The sequence below is a fragment of the Aquarana catesbeiana genome, linkage group LG09 (assembly GCF_042186555.1).
Source record: "Aquarana catesbeiana isolate 2022-GZ linkage group LG09, ASM4218655v1, whole genome shotgun sequence".
NCBI classification, from domain to species: domain Eukaryota; kingdom Metazoa; phylum Chordata; class Amphibia; order Anura; family Ranidae; genus Aquarana; species Aquarana catesbeiana.
Window position 1 is genome coordinate 59,812,870 of NC_133332.1, and position 21,068 is coordinate 59,833,937.

Sequence of the window (21,068 nt, forward strand, 5' to 3'; positions counted from 1 at the left end):
AGAGAAACCATCAAAGCAATAATGCTGCTAGATACAGTCCCCAACCTACAAGGCTATTGCTAGTTTTAATAATTACAGCAAAACCAGCAAATAATCACAAGAAAAAACATAAATTAGAAATAGAGAGGCAACGAGGTCGCATAAAAAGAGGAAAAATTGAAAATCGCACAGATATTAAAAATCGCACAAATATTAAAAAGATAAAATTAATCAATATCTTATTATTTAGGAAACTAACATCATATCAAAGGCACTCCTATCAGAGATCACAGGGATATGCCATAGACAGGGAGGCTGGAAAAATCGCATGATAAATTAAAAACCAAATTACTCCCAATCTCTATGTAAGAATCAAGTAATCGTACAAACTGTACTACTGTAAGGAGACCAGACATATGTCACAAAGAAATAGGTCCCTTTAACCACACAAGAGCAATATCAAACTGCCTGCAAAGACACTAGCAACATATAAGATCAACCGGGACTTGGATATCAACTGCTTTATAAGCGATTACTAATATTTGCGATTAACGGTTGATCTTATATGTTGCTAGTGTCTTTGCAGGCAGTTTGATATTGCTCTTGTGTGGTTAAAGGGACCTATTTCTTTGTGACATATGTCTGGTCTCCTTACAGTAGTACAGTTTGTACGATTACTTGATTCTTACATAGAGATTGGGAGTAATTTGGTTTTTAATTTATCATGCGATTTTTCCAGCCTCCCTGTCTATGGCATATCCCTGTGATCTCTGATAGGAGTGCCTTTGATATGATGTTAGTTTCCTAAATAATAAGATATTGATTAATTTTATCTTTTTAATATTTGTGCGATTTTTAATATCTGTGCGATTTTCAATTTTTCCTCTTTTTATGCGACCTCGTTGCCTCTCTATTTCTAATTTATGTTTTTTCTTGTGATTATTTGCTGGTTTTGCTGTAATTATTAAAACTAGCAATAGCCTTGTAGGTTGGGGACTGTATCTAGCAGTATTATTGCTTTGATGGTTTCTCTTTATACTTATATAATAAAACATTGTTTTCACTAAATATATGTGCATAAAAGTGCAGGAAGGTCTTTAGTATGTAACCGTATTAGAGTTTCCTTTTTACATGTATATTCTGTATATGCATATTAACTAGTGTGTTTGATTTTAGATTTCCTATAGACGACTCTAAAATGCATCAATGTTATTATTTATTTTATTTATGATTTGGTTTTAAAATAGCACTTGCTGCCTGTGAATGGTATTCCATAATGCTAAGATGCATGTGGTGACGCTTTTTTGATCAATGTATTTTAATCAAGGTTGCTTGTGCCCACTCTATAATCATTTTTATTATATTGGATTAGTGCAGCGCCTTTGTGTCCCTCCACGCTGTTTACAGTAAGCCGCCAGTGAGGCTGGAGCTGGCGACGTGCACCCGCCATCGCCTTAGTCTTGCTGTGATTGGCTGAGCGGCCTGTGGAGGGGTTTATAAGCTGGCCATTGCGTCGTGTGGCCACGCCCTCTGTTGAAGTCAAAGGATATGACGAAACGCGTCAGGGCGTGGCCAACACGACGCAGGAAGTGACGTGTGCGCTCCACCTGAGTCATCTGCACAACCAGGAAGTACTGAGCCTTTCCTGTGTAGCGGCGCTGACAGCTTTGGGTGAAGTGTACACACTGGCAATACCTGCCTGTTTGATTGATTGCTCACTGTTTGTTTTATTTGATGTACGTATTTTTATTGAAGGGGGGTTCTCTGTCTGTCTTTGTGCAAGGGGTTTGAATCAATAAACAGGATTACGCTATGTGCACCATTCTTTCTGTTTTTTTGATTCATTATGAGCCCTGCAAACCTGTGACCCTGTGTATAGTAATGATGGCAACATACTACTTCTAAAGAGTGCTGACTCTGAAGGTTTTATTACTCCCCTTTTCTGGTGAGTTTAACCCCCTAGGGGGAGAGTGTTTGTCACCGGGTGGATTTCACAGTGATCGGTGGAAGGTGCATGTGGAGGATTGTTTTTTTCAAGATCACCTGTTGATTATCTGAATTACACCCTGAACTTTTCATCACTTCCCTTTATAAGGGATTTTCTTTTAAAGGACTCTTCTCTGATATAAGACTGTCCATATATGTGTTGTTGGCCACAAGTTTCAAATGCTCAACATTAGCGCTGTCTAGTGTGATAATTTAGTCTAAATGGTGATTACTTTATAACACTGCTTTTATATTTGTTTTTTTCTCTGGTTTGAGACAGCTGCTGCTCACTAGATTGTCTCTCTGCCTAGACAGACACAGTGGAGTTCAATCTTATTTATGTCTGACTTTTAATTGCATACTGATGCTTATTCATGGTCATGCACCTTTGAATATTTACTTATTCCTTTTTATTTAATATTAATATATCTACATCTTGGGTCTGTTTGGGTGTTTGGCGCTGAGTAGTGTTTCTGCAGGCCTGGTGAAACACTTATATATCTATATATATATATATATATATATATATATATATATATATATATATATATACATACACAGTATATAACCAGTCGGGAAATGGTTAATCCCAGGTGGTTTATTTTAAGATGCACAGGACCAGTTGCCATTTTAGTCAAATGTACAAATAACACAATTAGAGTTTGTAGGTACTTAGTAGCACTGCATTATTTGTTTGACATGTTCATCTTTACTGACCTCCATTCTTCCTAAATTGCTCCACCAGGAAATGAGCCTCTTCCTGGATCCGCTCCGCAATTCCTCTTTTTCCCATGCCAAAATTCCTTAGGGTGGTCAGTGAGAATCTGCGTAGCTGTTGCCAGCGTTCCCCATTGCTCAGTACAATTCCTGTAGAGGAAAGCGACATTAGCGACATAGTTAGTCAGGTTGAAGAAAGACACAAGTCCATCTAGTTCAACCAATAGAAAAAATAAATAAAAATCATACAATCCCATATACACAATCTTATACCCACAGTTGAAAGCTTTTGTAAATAAATTAAGGTAATTCTAAAGGGAATTTATTTATTTTTTAAAATAAAAAACATGTGTAGTGCAACCCCCGATGGGGCTGCTTAGTAATTTTGGGTTCTCTGCTCTCCGCCTTAACTCCAAGAATAACCTTAGACCCTCTGAAACACATAGTTGAAAAAAATCACTGCAAGCACAAATACCTTTTTTCCTGGCTGTAGGATATTGCCAATAAATAAGCACACACCTGTTCACTGGTAAATACGCTTAATTTATAAATATGGATTAGCATTAGTAACAGTTTAAACAAAACTTTACACATAGCAGGCAAATTAGAAAACAGGCTGCTACATAGGGTAAAAGAACTATACCCAAGTAGAAAAGAATGAAATACGGTTTTATATCATTAGCCAGAATGAATATGTCAATTAGCAATAAACAATGTATATGGACTCTAAATACAGCAAGGATGATTATAATCCTACACTGGGTTTTGAGTGCACTCAGATGAATTGAACAAAGGTATGGTACCTATTTAACTAAAAAACAGCCAAGGTCCAGGGATAACTAGGGGCAGTCTTTATTCCTGAATCTTCACAAGCTAAACCATTGGAGGTAATTGGTGCGCCTCAAGGCGGTAAATGAAGCTTGCTGGTGGTCAATGAGGCCTGGAATAGCATATATATGGATGTTGATATATTTCACAACTGATTATTACTCTTTATGCGCTGCACTTTGTTGTACTATAACTGGTGTACCTGGTGTTGAGATATTGGGGTAGATTTACTAAGGCTGGTGCACTCAGAATCTGGTGCAGCTGTGCATGACAGCCAATCAGCATCTAACCTTTTAAACCTGAAAAACCGTGCTTAGGATCAATCTATATGGTGAATTCACATAGGTTGCTGCCTCCCTTAAAACAAAGACACTCCTAGGGGTGTCCTGCCTAGTAGAAATTTGTTTAAACAATATTGTAGGGATAGAACGGCGCTACCTCAAAAACCTGTATGGCTAAGCATATACAGGAAACATTATATGAAAACTTTTTTTATATACATGTATAAAGGCGTTTTTATGTGAAACCGTTTTTGTATGTGAAGGAAAATTGTGATGTTGTCACGGCTTAGTGAAGGTAAGATATGACTAAAACATGAGTCAGCATAGGCTTGCATGTAGCCTACTAAGAAATATATATAACCTGTCACCAAACAGCTGTCTACAGCCCATACATTCCTGATAAGTCAGTATACTCTCTCTAGATCAGGAACTCCAGAAAACACTCTCTGTGCATAAAAAACCATATATAAGCACATATATAATAAATCCTGTAAAGAAAAGCAAAGATCATACATCAATAGCATATATATCTATGTTTCAATGCAAAGTCCGTATACTATGGAGATCGAAGCATAATTATGACAGTCCCATGCAGTGCATGCAGCAATCAGGTTGTTCCCCAGGTGACTTTCGTGCGAACAGCGTAGGGTGGTGACTTCTGTGAACCCCCCTCAAAATGTTCACTCACCAAAGGTAGGAACCCCTGCAGGGGTGTCAGGCCTGTAGTCCTATGCAAGGGCTTTTCTGTTCACTGCTGTCATATCTCCAGTTGTATCCCGGTAGATCTTAATCCTCATGTGTCAAAGAAAAGGAGACTTCCATAGTGTGATAAAGTCTCAAAGGGTATAATTAGTTTTTTAAAATTATATATATAAAAAATTCTGATTTTTCAAAGTAAAGTATAAAAAAAAGTTATTAAAAAAGTTAAAAACACATCCAAGCACAGTACTCCGCTATTCCTCCCTTGACCACTAGGGGGAGGATAGTACTCAAATACTGTCTTGTATGGTATCCACAGTCACTGTAAGCAATGCAGATACAAGTTGGGGGAAGTAGCGATCAGCTGGACAAGTGTCTATTCCACCCACAGGTCTGCCAGGAAGTGATGTGGGAAGCGTAGAACCGTCGTGCGCGCTTCGTCCTCTGACGTTTTTGAGGTAGCGCCGTTCTATCCCTACAATATTCTTTAAACAGCATCTAACCTTAGCTTGTTCAAATAAGCTTTGGCAATAAAACCTGGAAGCTGATTGGTTTCTATGCAGAAATGAGCCTGATTTTGCACTCTCCAGCTTTAGTAAATAAACCCCATTGTGTCATCTGCAAGTAATTGTGAATTAGCGCAGATTTTTTTTTTCTTTTCCAGTCCTCTTAGGTCTGCCTGTAATTTTTTTCAGGAAGCTTTATGTATCTCTATGGGCAGGTAGATGTAAATAGATGTAAATTTGTTTACAACCGTTTACCTCCTGAAACTATCCTGATCCCAAAAGAAAAAAAAAAAAATGAAAAGGTTTGCATCCTTTTACTTTTTTTTCCCCAAACTAAATGATCAGAGATAGTCTGATGTAAAGGGTGACACGTCTATTTACACTCAGCTGTCCATAGATCTAATATACTCATGGAACGCTCTGGTTTTAAATGGCGCTAAAATGTATAAATCTGTCTTAAAATAATATCCATCCCATTCTGCTTTTATTCAGCAGGGGATCTGTTTACGGATTGCCTGATAAACGGACCAGATGGCACTGGTATGAAAGGGGCCTTTCACATTTTGCCAGGTACAGTATCTGTAAAACTGTCAGGGACTTGCTGGCCATGGTGCAACGGCTGCTCAAAGGCAGACGCAATTGCGCATGCGCGATCCCACAAGTGCCCATCATGCAGGCACGCAAATGTGCCCCTGCGCACGAATATTCCGCACGAGCGCACACGCCAATGGGCACGTGTACGTGCCCCACTTATGCGCACGCACCAATAACTGGCATCCAAATGCCATATATAAGAGCAGTAGGTTCACTAGTACTTTGCTGTCTGATCTGCAGCTTGTACCCATATACCTGTTCCTGTTATCCTTACTTGATTGCTGTGTTTGACCCGGCTTCCTCTGACTACGCTTGGATCTATTATCTGATTCCTGACACCGGCTTGCCTTGTTGACTTTGCTTAACCTCTCCTCTGCTTGATATTCTGTTGCCAAACCTTGCCTGCATCCTGACCATTCTTTGCCTGCCATCTATATCTGCATCTGATCATCTGTTACCAACCCGGTTTGTCTGACCATGCATCCTGTGTCCCTTCTGCTCTGCATGCACCTGCCTGGTCCCTGCTGCCTGCTGCCACCAGCCCAGAATCTGCTGGTCTGCCAACGCCTGCTGCTTAACCTGTTGGTCCACCCTGGTGACCCATCCACCACACGGAAAACGATCCAGGCACCCATACAATGCCATGCTCTTGCGGCCACTGTTCAACATTGGTGGTCCCTGAGCAGGGCTTGTATGAGAGGCCTTCCCTCTGCATGTCAGGCTCAACCGTCAGATTAGAAAAATCAAACAGCAGATTGCTGAATATAAGGAAAAATTGGAGCCTTGTAATGAATTACCAGAATTTATGACACTCATGAATCAGCTGAATAAAGAGTTGGTGCAAAAAGATCAAGAAGTGAAACACTCCAAGAGGAAGAAATATCAAAGAGATACATGTGACTATAAGGATATTCATGTTTTTAAGTGGCTGAGTAAGCTAAATGAAGGAAGGTTGTTATCTACGAGCACTACTCTGCAGAAAGAGTTAAAGGTTCCGATGGTTGACGACAGAAAACTAAGATGAGGAACCCCCATTAGCACAAAGGGGAACCAAGGAATGGCAATTAGGCTTCTGAAACAAAAAACGCTCATGGAGGCTGAGGGGTGACAATGGTTTTAATAAGATGCCTCAAGGAAGAGATTATTGAAGTGATAGAAGATTGAATAATAGTTTTAACAATAGATGCCCTGGGAATTATTACAGACGAAAAGAGCATCCTGGGAACTACCGCAGAAAGGAAGAGCGGGTTCCCATTCCAGTATATAACTGGTATGAGCCCCTCAGAGATGATTACGGCCATGAAATGTCTCACAGACCTTTTTCAGAGAGATAGAGACATGAGGGGTCACCAATGAGATAGGAATGATATGGATTGAAAAGGAGAAGTCCAAACAGAGGAAGGGGTACAGAGCAGGCTTAAAGAAACAGGAGAAAAAGAGATTACTAGGAGAAGGTATGTTCAACCTAAGTGGAGTTAAGCTCACTAAGGAAGAAATAAAGGTGCTTGATAGGGGTCTTAAATATGCTCCAAAAAGAACATTATTACATTTGAAGTCTTTGTTGATTTGCAGAAATATGTGAGGAAATAATACATTAAAAATGAAATAGATTCATTCAGTGTGTAATGTTCTGTTTAGCTGTGATTGTCCCTGTCTGTACGCCGTGTGATCACTGTAACCAATCACTAGGAATGAGCCGAACACCCCCCTGTTCGGTTAGCACCAGAACATGCGAACAGGCAAAAAATTAGTTTGAACACCGTTAAAGTCTATGGGACAGGAATATGAATAATCAAAAGTGCTAATTTTAAAGGCTTCTATGCAAGTTATTGTCATAAAAAGTGTTTGGGGACCTGGGTCCTGCCCTAGGAGACATGTATCAATGCAAAAAAAAGTTTTAAAAACGGACGTTTTTTCGGGAGCAGTGATTTTAATAATGCTTAAAGTGAAACATTAAAAGTGTAATATCCCTTAAAATTTCTTACCTGGAGGGTGTCTATAGTATGCCTGTAAAGGGACGCATGTTTCCCGTGTTTAGAACAATCTGACAGCAAAATTACATTTCAAAGGAAAAAAATGTAAAACTACTCGCGGCTATTAATGAATTGCCGGTCCGACAATACACATAGAAGTTCATTGATAAAAACGGCATGGGACAGGGGAACCCCGAACCAAAATTTAAAAAAAAAAATGACGGGGGGGGTCCCCCTAAATTCCATACCAGGCCCTTCAGGTCTGGTATGGATATTAAGGGGAACCCCAGCCAAAATTTAAAAAAAAATGACGGGGGGGTCCCCCTAAATTATATACCAGGCCCTTCAGGTCTGGTATGGATATTAAGGGGAACCCCAGCCAAAATTTAAAAAAAAAAATGACGTGGGGGTCCCCCTAAATTCCATACCAGGCCCTTCAGGTCTGGATATTAAGGGGAACCCCGCACCAAAATTTAAAAAAAAAATGGCGTGGTGTCCCCCCAAAAATCCATAGCAGACCCTTATCCAAGCACGCAACCTGACAGGCCACAGGAAAAGAGGGGGGACGAGAGAGCGGCCCCCCCACCTGAACCGTACCAGGCCACATGCCCTCAACATTGGGAGGGTGTTTTGGGGTAGCCCCCAAAACACCTTGTCCCCATGTTGATGAGGACAAGGGCCTCATCCCCACAACCCGGCCCACGAACATGAGTTTGACTCGAATTCAAAGCTCATCCCTACCAATCACAGAGATCAACAAAATAGTACACAATGAATGGCAAGAATCAAAGGCATTCATGGTTTACAGTTGTCATGTGATCCGCTTTGATTGGTCACGAACGCAGTCCCATTATAAGTCTCCATTAGTAGTTTAAAAAAATAAATTAAAATTCCAGTATATATACCATAGTTTGTAAATGCTCCAACCTTTTACGCAATATACACTTTTTGTGATTTTATTTTTTTACCAAAGAAATGAAGCAGAAAAAATTTTTGCTAAAATTTATGAAGAAATTTGTTTTTTTTTTAATTGGATATGTTTTATAGCAGAAGGTAAAAAATATATATATTTTAATGTTTTGGTCTTTTTTTTGTTTATATAACAATAATAATAATAATAATAATAAAGTGGTGGTCAAATACCACCAAAAGAAAGTTCTATTTGTGTGAAAAAATAATATAAATTTTGACAACTTTGCATGACCTTGCAATTACAGTGATTGAAAAAGTATCCATATCCCTTGAAATTTTCCACATTTTGTCATGTTACAACCAAAAATGTAAATTTATTTTATTGGGATTTTATGTGATAGACCAACACAAAATGGCACATAATTGTGAAGTGGAAGGAAAATGATAAATGAACAAATTTTTTTACAAAAAAATAACTGATAAATGTGGCGTGCATTTGTATTCAGCCCCCTTTACTCTGATACCCCTAACTAAAATCTAGTGGAACCAATTGCCTTCAGAAGTCACCTTATTAGTAAATAGAGTCCACCCGAGGTAATCTCAGTATAAATACAGCTGTTCTGTGAAGCCCTCAGATGTTTGTTAGAGAACCTTAGTGAACAAACAGCATCATGAAGGCCAAGGAACACATCAGACAGGCCAGGAATAAAGTTGTGGAGAAATTTAAAGCAGGGTTAGGTTAAAAAAAATATCCCAAGCTTTGAACATCTCATGGAGCACTGTTCAATCCACCATCCACAAATGTATAGAGTATGGCACAACTGAAACCAAGCCATGCCGTTCCCCTAAATTGACAGGCCGGGCAAGGAGAGCATTATTCAGAGCAGCAAGCAAGCAGCCATGAGTCTCATGGTAAATCTGGTTAGATCAGGTGGGAGAATCTGTCCACCAGGCAACAATTAGTTGTGTACTCCACAAATCTGGCCTTTATGATAGAGTGGCAAGAAGAAAGCCATTGTTGAAAGAAAGCCATAAGAAGTCCCATTTTAAGTTTGCGAGAAACCATGTGGGGGACACAGCAAGTATGTGGAAGAAGGTGAATTTTGGTGAAGGTGAAAATGTAACTTTTTGGCCTAAAAGCAAATTCTATGTTTGGCGGAAAACTAACACTCCATATCACCCTGAACACACCGTCCCCACCATGAAACATGGTGGTGGAAGCATCTTGTTGTGAGGATGCTTTTCTTAAGCAGAGACAGGGAAGCTGGTCAGAGTTGATGGGAAGATGGATGGAGCCAAATACAGGGCGATCTTAGAAGAAAACCTGTAATGCCGCGTACACACGAGCGGACTTTTCATCGGACTGAACTGCAAAGGACTTTTCGACGGAGTTCCAACGAAACGGACTTGCCTACACACGATCACACCAAAGTCTGACTGATTCGAACGTGATGACGTACGACCGGATTAGAAAAGGAAGTTCAATAGCCAGTAGCCAGTAGCTGCCCTTGCATAGTTTTCGGTCCATCAGACTAGCATAGAGACAAATGTTTTTTTCAATAGGAGTCGAGTCCGTCAGGAAAGATTTGAAAAATTTGTTCTATTTCTAAAGTCCGTCAGATATTTCGACAGAAAAGGTCAGATGAAGCCCATACACGATCGAATTGTCCGGCGGATTCGTTCCGTCGGACCTTTGCTGTCGAAAAGTCTGGTCGTGTGTACGCAGCATTAGAGTCTGCAAAAGACTTGAGACTGGGCGGGGATTCACCTTCCAGAAGGACAACGACCCTAAACATACAGCTGGAGATACAATCTAATGGTTTAGATCAAAGCATATTCATGTGCTAGAATTGCCCAGTCAAAGTGCAGACCTAAATCCAATTGAAAATCTGTGGTAAGACTTGAAAACTGCTGTTCACAGACGCTCTCCATCCAATCTGGCAGAGCTTGAGCTATTTTGCAAAGAAGAATGGGCAAAAATGTCACTCTCTAGATGTGCAAAACTGGTAGAGACATCCCCAAAAAGACTTGCAGCTGTAATTGCAATGAAAGGTGGTTCTACAAAGTATTAACTTATTGACTCAGGGGGGTTTTACAATTCTTAGAAATAAGAATGGCAGGTCCTCTTTATTGAGAGATCTGGGGTCAAATAGGCCCCAGATATTTAATTTACCTTTAAAAGCAAAAGAAAAGAAAAATATTGACACTGATGTTTTTAAAAAAAAAGATCTCTTTAACCCAAGAACGGGAAGTGACATCTGCTTTCGCTCCGGTCCTCCAAGGGCATAGAGCCAAGTGGGGGCCATCTTGCCCTCACTCGACTTCCTGGGGCAACTGAGCATGTGCAGAGCAGGATGAGACAGGGTATTACTGGATTTTAATCAGTATAGGTACTTTTTTTTTTAAATCAAATAAATACTTTATTTTTTTTTGTTGCAAAAACATATAAACAAATATAACAAATTAGTCCATATCATATCATAAAGTAAAGAATCCAATAAAAAACAAACAAAAATATAAACTAAGCATACTTTGTACCTCTGGGGGTGACTTAGCATATAATGAATATAACATACTAGAATTATAAATACACTCTGCAAAACAGCCTGAGTTCCCCAAGTGTTATGCCGCGTACACGCGACCGGTTTAGCCGTCGGAATAAACTCTGAAGGTTTCTCAGACGGAACGCCAACGGAATTCCATTCAAGCGGTCTTGCCTACACACGGTCAACCCAAAGTCCGACCAAAGTCAGACCGTCCAGAACGCGGTGACGTACAACACTTACGACAGGACTAGAAAAAGGAAGTTCAATAGCCAGTAGCCAATAGCTTCCGTCTCGTACTTGCTTCACAGCATGCCTAGTTTTTGGTCCGTCGGAACAGCATACAGATGATCGGTTTTCCCGATAGGAATTGGTTCCATCGGAAATATTTAGAACAAGTTCCATTTCTAGGTCCGTCAGAATTTTCGAAAAAAGAAGTCTGATGAGGCCTACACATGATTGGAATAGACGATGAAAAGCTTCCGTCTGACTTTTTCTGTCGGACATTCAACTCGTGTGTACAGGACATAAGTCATCAAATTGTAGCCATTTCCTCCAAACAGCCACAAATTATCTTTCTTTTACATAACTTTACCTTCTAAGTATTGGGATCTTATCCACATAATATGCATTTTTATTGGTAATGCTCCATCAGGTATTATACCCAGTAGTGCCAGTTTTGGCAACCTTATTATCTCAGTTCAGCATACTAAGTTTAAGGTTATAAATACTTTTTCCCAATAATGAGAAAGCTTTGGACATCGCCAAAGCATATGGATAAGGCAACTATTGAATAGAGAGCATCGCGGACATAGTGGTGTTATATATTTTCCCCAAGCATAAAGTTTTTGTGGAGTGTAATGAGACCTATGTATAATAAAAATCTGAGATAGCCTTTGAGACTGCGAGAGAGATGTCCTAGGAAGTGTTTCAAGAGCGCGTGTCCAGTCCTCCTCATCTAAACCCTCTATATCTTCTTGCCACCGAACAAAGCTATTTTTGTGTTTTTCAGTATTCTCCATTATTTGTAAATTAGCATAAAGATCTCCTATTAATCCTCTTTTCATACATGCAGCTGAGGTTTCCTTTGCTAATATTTTAGAATGTTCATACTGTAATTGACTTTTTGAGCTTTGAGTTTGTAATGCATGACGTATTTGAAGGTATTGATAAAAGTTTCTATTTGTTAGCTGATACCGATTTTTCAATATATTAAATGGAAGTAAAACGTCCCTTTCATATAGCTGATACAGGAATATTATGCCTGCCTTTTTCCAGTCTAAATATTCTGATAATTTATTTATTTCATGGAGGCCATAATTATTCCATATGGGCATTTGTTTCATATATCCCTTATGTTGAATAATATTTCGTACTGCTTCCCATACTCTATGAATCAAATGGAAAGTAGGGAACCTTTTTTTATTATAGAAATGGCATGCTACTATTAACTGAACTAAAGGGTAATTTTTAAAATGGGATGCTATTATCTTCTGTATAGGGTCCTCCATGTCCCCTGCATCCCAACCATGCCAGTGTTGTAATTGTGAAGCAATAAAGTATATTCTTAAATTAGGTATCGCAATTCCCCCTTTATCAATGGGCTGTTGTAATATTTCAAATCTAATCCTGGGTTTTCCTCCCCTCCACACAAAGTCTCTCAAGACAGCGTCAATGGTCTTAAATAATTGTAGCGCAACCATATGGGGCAATTATGCAACAGGTATAACATCTGTGGCATCCACACCATCTTCACCAAATTTGCCCTCCCCACAATGGATATTGGGAGTTTACTCCATATTTTACTCTGTTGTCTAAATCTAAAAATGAGAGGAAGTATATTCCTATCTGTATAATCTATAACATTCGGTGTAATTACCACTCCCAAGTATTTAAATGATGTGACCAGGGCCATCCGCTGAATCTGGTGCAGATGTCCCGTACACTCAGAGTCCACAAACATTATTACAGATTAATATTAAATCCTGAGAAGGATCCATATAGATTTATTAAGGACATAACTGCAGATATGGATGGACCCGTATCTCCCAGAAACATGAGAGCGTCATCCGCATAGAGTGCTATCTTGTCTTCACCTGTAGATCTGCGGAGTCCCACAATATCCACAGATGAACGAATAGCCTCAGCCAATGGTTCGATGACCAGAGCAAAGAGCAGCGGGGATAAAGGACATCCCTGCCTCGTCCCTCTGGTCAACGAGAAAGGGGACAATATACATCCATTCACCTGTACCCTTGCTCTTGGAGAGTCATAGAAAAGCTGTATCCATTTGATACATTTCGGACCAAACCCGTATCGTTTTAAGCAAATCCACAGGAAGACCCTTTCTCCTATCAAATGCTTCAGCCGCATCAAGTGACATTATATCTCTATTTCCCATATTATCTGTTGGCAGTTGTAAATTCAAGAATAACCATCTAATATTATTAGCTGTAGATCTATTGGGGATAAAGCCTGATTGATCACGGTGGATCAATTTCCATATATAGCTTGATAATCTCGTTGCCAATACCTTTGCCAGCAACCTAATATCTGACGGTAGCAAAGATATTGGACGATATGAATCAGGGTTACTTGGGTCCTTATCGGGTTTCAATAGAACAATAATTACTGCTTCATTCATTGATGGGGAAGTGAACCCACCTCCATAGCATGGTTAAAAAACATCAAGCAGTTCAGGCAATAGAGCGTCCCCATATTTTTGATATATCTCTCCTGGAAGGCTATCTGGTCCTCGTGCTTTATTATTAGGTAAATTACCTGCTGCCCTTTTTAGTTCATCCAAAGTCAATGGACCCTCCAAAGCCTCCCTTTCGTCCTTTGAGATATTTGGTAATTGAATGGTATCAAAAATCCATTCAAGGACTCTTCTGAGAAGGATACCCTGCTTTTATATAATGCCTGATAATATTCCCTGAATACACCCAATATCTCTGTAGTAGTATCAACCCTTTTATATAAGGGTGATTGTATTTCAGTTATATATGTTGCTGCACGCTGAGCTTTTACAATAGTTGCCAATAGGCGTCCTGTCCCCTCTCCCTCTTCAAAGTATGGTTGTTGTAGAAAGAATCTTTTATTTTCTGCCTTCTTCTTAGCCACTGCTGCATAGTGTATTTGACTCTGAAGCCATTCATTTTTTGTGTCTTCATTTGGGTTGGTTATAAATAGAAGCTCGGTCCTCATCATATCATTAGCTAGAGTTTTTTCCCATTGCCTAGATTGCTTCCTAATTTTTGAGATTTGTGCAATAAGGATACCTTGAAGATACGCTTTCATTGCATCCCAATATATTAAGGGTGAGGCCAAGGTTCTATTTATATTCTTTGTGTGAAATCTGTGATGCTCCTGCCAGTCCCTCTGTTTTCCTATTAAAAACTGACCTAACTAGGCGGGAGAGCTCACCATGCTCAGTTCCCCAGCTGTGCTGGGAACTCAGTGTACTCTCCTCCAATGATCAGACTTGTCCTCATGACACTGAATGTTTTTTTTTACAAGGTAAATGTTTTCAATCACTTTAAGTGTTTGGTAGATGCTGAAAAGTTCAAACGTCTGACAATTTCTTCTCTCCTCAGGGTGTAGTGATGAGATATCTTCATAATTGCTGTGGCAATTATAAGGGGCATCACTCTGCCTGAATTGGTATTTATTTTATACTATGAAGATTGTGACAGAAGAAGCAGGATCACACAACGGTAAGTGGGAACGTCACCAAGGTGGACTGGAATAGAGTTGGGAATTATGGCAGGGAGCTCCTGTTGTCGTAGTATCCAAGACATCTAAGAAGGGTACTCCGGGTTCCTCACACACTGCAAAGACATGCTGGTAGGTTAATTGGCTCCTGTCAAAATTGGCCCTAGTATGTGTTTGTCTGAATGTGAGTTAGGGACCTTAGATTGTAAGCGGTTTTATGTAACTGTATGTGCTGAGTAAATTGACAGCGGTATATAAGTACCTATAATCAATAAATAAATAAGGCAGGGTCTGACTCAACCTACCAAGCTCCGTGTCAAACATAACTTTTGGATGAATTGAAAAAAATAAAGTTACACACACAAAAGCTCATTTGATTTTGACCTCAAGGCAATTTATGTGATGGAATGATATTCTATGTAACTTACCATAATCTTTGAAAAGCGCCGTGGCAAAGAAAGTGTTCCCTCTTGCACTGAACGCATCACTGTGATCGAGCAAAGCTTCCTTCACACAATCATAGCCAACCAAGTACACCATTGGTTCATTGCCTATGTAGATGGTGAGTACCGGTCCATACTTCTCACTCAGCTGGAAAAAAGCAATATTGGTTTAAAGGTTGGTAATGTTTGTTTGGCCAAGCCATGAACCTTAAAAGTCAAAGTGACTAACTGCAATGTGATATGAACCAACCAACCTAAATTGAGCATTTTCCAGATGAATCGTATGATCCAAAGTTTATAAACAAATGCATGGTGATAACATACCTCCCAACTTTTCGAGATGGGAATGAGGGACATCTATTAACAAAAGTATGTAGGTATAGGACACACCTCCTGCCATGCCCCCTTTAAAGCAGAATTATATAAAAATCAATAGTTAAACCCACAAGTGCTTTTATTTACCACTACTATTACTTTATAATGGCTTTTGAAATTTAGAAATGCAGCAATTTAGAAATTGGATGAAAGGTTTAGCACTGGGAAACAACTTTTGAAAGATAAAAAGTGCAATTTATATACAACTATATAGATCAGACAAAAATGAGGGACAAATGAGAAGAAAAGAGGGATGGAGAGACTTTGCTCGAGATTCGGGGCAGTCCCTCAAAATCAGAGACAGTCCCTCAAAATCAGGGGCAGTTGGGAGCTATAGTGGTATGGTCAGCTTCCACTGTAAAAGGTGAAAAACATCCTATATAGCCAGCAGGATAGCAAGTGTATTACTTGGTGATTATTTAAAGTGATTGTAAAGGAAATTATTTTATAAAAAATAACAAACATGTTATACTTACTTGCTCTGTGTAATAGTTTTCCATAGAGCAGCCCTGATCTTCCTCTTCTCAGGCCCTCCTCCTCCTTGCCGCTTGCTGTTGGGGGAATTTGGGAAGCTCGCTCCCGAGCTTGCTCTCATTGTCCATAAGATACAGAGAGGACAGTTTAGCTCTGCCCCTGCACCCGCCTCACTGGCTGTGATTGACAGCAGCAGGAGCCAATGGCTCTTGCTGCTGCATCTCAGCCAATCAGGAGGGAGAAACCCAGGAGAGCCTTGGGCCTTGTGCACATCGCTGGATCGATATCGGGCTTAGGTAAGTATTAGGGGTGAGCTGCACACTGAAGGTTTTTTTACCTTCATCATGGAATGCATGAAGGTAAAAAATCTTCAGCCTTTCCAACCTCTTTAAGGTTGGGTTCACACTATCTTCTCATGCGGCTCCCAGCAGGGGTCTGGTGTGTCCTCGTTCACTGTTTCAGATCTGATTATAGCCTGAATTTTTGGCTGAATTCGTACCTGAAATGGACCAAAAGACGCACAGGGCTCCTGTGCAAATTTGCACTGGACCCGCTGCAGAGATTTGTGAACCGGCTCCATAGAGAGCAGGTCAAAATCTTCTGCTATTACGAATTGGATGAGGGGAATCCACATCCAATTTGCAATACTGTGAACCCAGCCTAATGTAGACCTAGGGACAATTTTTTATTTTTTTTTTTAATTTTGGATACAGTGGAGAACCCTCTTGTGGAGAACCCTCTTATGGAGATTCACCCACTCTTTTTGTCCTATTTACTAATATCACCAGGAGTGAAAGTAACAGAAAACACCCATTTTTGGGTAGTAACCAGAACAGGAATAAAGAGGAAATCTTCCAATGTTCTGGTAAACCTGGTGGCAACTGGGGATTCTTCACTCTGAAGAGATAACTGGCACATGTGGGATGGATAGACCTGAAATTGGGCTATCTGCTTTGTTAGGTTTACACTAATGTCAAAATCAGGCGTTTCATATGCGTTTTGTACTGTACAAGAATCCATACAATTGAAAACCAACCCAGAGAAGGTGTCTGGTTAGACATGTGCATAACGAAAAAATTGGTTTAGTTTAGTTTTGTTTTGATTCGTTATTTACATAAATTTGTTTAGTTAAATTAGTTTAATTCATTTTTGGAATTCGTTACAATTATTCGTATCGATTTGAATTTTAAAATTTGAATTCAGATCGATTCGAAAAGTGTTCGAATAGTTTTTGAATTTGAATAGCTTTCCAATTTCCAAAGAGAATAAAATAGAATAGAAAATAAAGGAACAGAATAGAAAAAAATATACTGGATTAGAAAAGAATATGACAGAAAATAAAAGAATAGAATATAATAGAGTAAAACAGAACAAAATATAATTGAAATGAATAGAATAGAATAACAAAAAAGAATAGAATTAAATAGAAAGATTATAACCATCTTATGAAATTCAAATAGAATAGAAAATAATAGAATAAAAAAAATGAATAGAATAGAATAGAAATAATATAACCATTTTTGAAAATGTAAATAGAATTAATTCAAATTTGAATAGAATAGAAAATAATAGAGAAGAATAGAATAGAAAATAACGCAATAGTATAGAAAAAAACAGAATAGAATAGAATAGAATGAATATAACCATCTTCCTAATCTATTCTTTTCTATTCTATTCAAATTGATTCTATTTGAATTTTGGGAAATGGCTATATTTTTTCTATTCTATCCTATTCCATTGTTTTTTTAATTGTTTTCTTTTTTTATTTGTTTATTCTATTCTATTCTTTTCTATTCTATTATTTTATTTTCTATTCTATTCAAATGTATTCTATGCGAAATTCAAATTTTGGAAGATGGTTATATTCTTTCTATTCTAATCTATTCTATTCTGTTGTTTTTTTTCTATACTATTCTGTTATTTTCTATTCTATTCTAATCTATTCTTTTCTATTCTATTCAAATTTGAATTGATTCTATTTGAATTTTGGGAAATGATTATATTCTTTCTATTCTATTGGTTTTTTTTTGTTTTTTTTTATTCTTTTCTTTTCTATTCTATTTTTTTTCTATTCAATTTGTTTCTATTCTATTCTTTTCTTATGTATTCAAATTTAAATTTATTCTTTGTTATTCTATTCTATGTTATTCTATTCTATTCTATTTGTTTCTATTCTATATTCTAGTCTATTCTATTATTTTATTTTCTATTCTATTTTGTTCTGTTTTACTCTATTATATTCTATTTTTTATTTTCTTTATATTCTTTTTTGTTCAATCTTTTTTTCTATTTTATTCCTTTATTTACTATTCTATACTATTCCCTTTGGAAATTCGAAAACTATTCGAATTTGAAAGGTATTCGAAAACGATTCAAATTAGAATTTCGTCCGAATGTTTTTTTTCTTATTCATTTAAATTCAGTACTATTGTAATTCAGAAATTCGGAACGAAATGAACAGCACATGTCTAGTATCTGGAAAGCATTATTTACCGCAACGCAAACACATAAAATAAACATCAATAATACATCTCAATGTGATAAGCGTGTTATTGGGCGCCCATGGTATCTAAAATTTCAAGGCATATCTAAACGAGCCTTTAGACCTTGAAGAGGAATGCTCTGCAAGCAGTAATAGACAGGCGATGAGGAGGCGTTGTATCACTTTAATCCCCCAAATACCACCAACCATGTATGGTTGTGGGGTGGTTGCAGAGTGGCCCCATTCACAACAGGAGGTTCTGGCTGCCATGGCTACTAAGCAAAGCATTGCGGCCATGGCATATGTATACCCAAGGCCACTACCTCTGCAGAAACAGGGGAAACGGTTGAAGGGCATCAAAAATGCAGCTCAACTTTTGCGCTTCCCCCCCAACTGCAAGTGTAAACAAGCCCCCACTTGAGCCAGTTTCTTGTGCAGTTATGATGGTGCAGGAAGCTTTATTAACCACTTCTGGACCGCCGCACGCCGATATACGCCCTAACTTTGAAGAGGAATATCGTAGTTATGGCAGCAGCTAGCTGCCATAACCCCGGTATCCTCTTCTTCGGCCGGCAGTCAGGTTTCTGATAATGGTGGTCTCTGTGGCAGATTCACTGCAAGATCACTTTTATCGGTGGCGGGAGAGGGCCCCCTCCCACCGTGCTCTGGTGCCCTCCGCCACTTACCGGAGCCGTTGGCAGCGGCGGAGGCGATCGGATGCTGTCCCTTGTGTGAAATGGAGACGAGTGAGGGGAAGATGGCCCCCACCCCTCTCCATATCATTGCAGGGCGGAAGCAACATCAAAACGTCACTTCCGCCCATAGCTCTTAAAGGGTCTTTTTTTTTTTTTTAAATGACAACTTTTTAAAAAAAATTTTATTGCATTTTAGTATAAATATGAGATCTGAGGTCTTTTTGACCCCTGATCTCATATTTAAGAGGTCCTGTCTTTTTTTTCTATTACAAGGGATATTTACATTCCTTGTAATAGGAATAAAAGTGACCCTTTTTTTTTTTTTTTTAAAAGAACAGTGTAAAAATAAAAAATAAAAGGTAAAATAAATAAGAGAAAAAAAATTTTAAACGTGCCCCTTCCTGCCGGGCTCGCGCGCAGAAGCGATTGCATACGTGAGTAGTGCCCGCATATGAAAACGGTATTCAAACCACACATGTGGGGTATTGCCTTGATCGGTAGAGCAAGAGCAATAATTCTAGCCCTAGACCTCCTCTGTAACTCAAAAACCTGTAGAACTTTTTAAACGTCGTCCATGGAGATTTTTAAGGGTAAAAGTTTGTCGCCATTTCACGAGCGGGCGCAATTTTGAAGCGTGACATGTTGGGTATCAGTTTACTCGGCATAACATCATCTTTCAAAATATAAAACACAAATTGGGCTAACTTTACTGTTGTCTAATTTTTTTATTCAAAAAAGTGTATTTTTTCTAAATAAAAGTGTGCTTGTAAGACCGCTGCGCAAATACGGTGTGACAGAAAGTATTGCAAAAAACGCCATTTTATTCTCTAGAGTGTTAGAAAAAAATGTATAATGTTTGGGGGTTCTAAGTAATTGTCTAGCAAAAAAAAACTGTTTTTAACTTGTAAACAACAAATCTCAAAAAGAGGCTTGGTCCTTAAGTAGTTAATTCCCCATATAGTTCCTTCATTCCTTACCTTTATCAAAGACTGGGGCATTTCGGTGGTGCTCACATGTAGAACAGTGCCTAACAGGGGCAATGTTGGTGGTCCAGGAGGCAGTTTTTGGCTGTTCAGCTTCTTCTTCCATGAGAAAAAATATACTACGAGACTGACACAGACAGCCAGGAGAATGGAGCCCGTCACTCCCAGCTCCATTGTCACAAAGAGTGAACAGAGGAAGCGTTATGTATACAACAGCAGCCCCGGAGATATATACACACAGTATGCTCAGCCAGCCCACTGGGTGTGCCTTCTTACTGTTTGGTTTATATGGACACGTGAGTCCAATGTACAACATTTGCAGCACCGACATTAAAATTGTGTGACATCACGACTTCAGTTATCTCTGACCTACATTATGTACACAGAAAGCAATCCATTTAAGGAGCCTTTTCCTTATATGTCATTCAGAACAGGAGCACAGTTAATCTGCATTAGATGAGGCAAAACCTGTATATTCACAAAACAAAATAATGCATCAAGATATCATTTTTTATCACTATCGTTTTTTTATATATATATTATCTTTTTATTGTTTTTCTAATATAATTTTACAGTATAAGTTTACAAATATCAATCATAGAGAAGTAAAAACGGAGGAGGGAAAAAAAAAAAAAGGAAAATATGGAAAGGAAGAAAAAAAAAGAAAACATTTTATACAAAGTAGATACAATAAACACCACTATGCATTCCAAATATTACATACGCATTAAAACTATTTCCCAATAAATGTACTTTCTTGCAGAAATCTGCTTTAAATGAGGCAGAACATATGATTATTATACAGGATTTATATAGCACCAACAGTTTACGCAGCGCTTTACAATATAAATAATTTGTATATTCACAAAAAGAAAAATAATAAT

General features: G+C 38.5%; 1 protein-coding gene across 1 annotated transcript in view; it reads right to left on the reverse strand.

Annotated features, from left to right (window-relative positions):
• Positions 1-20,441, reverse strand: part of LOC141107702 (cytochrome P450 2A5-like) — a 35,289-nt gene extending 14,848 nt beyond the window's left edge. The window contains exons 1-3 of the mRNA XM_073598620.1: positions 20,179-20,441; positions 15,161-15,323; positions 2,683-2,832 (exon numbers count right to left, since the gene is read on the reverse strand). Of these exons, the coding sequence (XP_073454721.1) occupies positions 2,683-2,832; positions 15,161-15,323; positions 20,179-20,358 (493 nt within the window). The 5' untranslated portion in view covers positions 20,359-20,441. The remainder of the gene's footprint in view (positions 1-2,682; positions 2,833-15,160; positions 15,324-20,178) is intronic.
• Between the last annotated feature and the right edge of the window lie 627 nt (positions 20,442-21,068).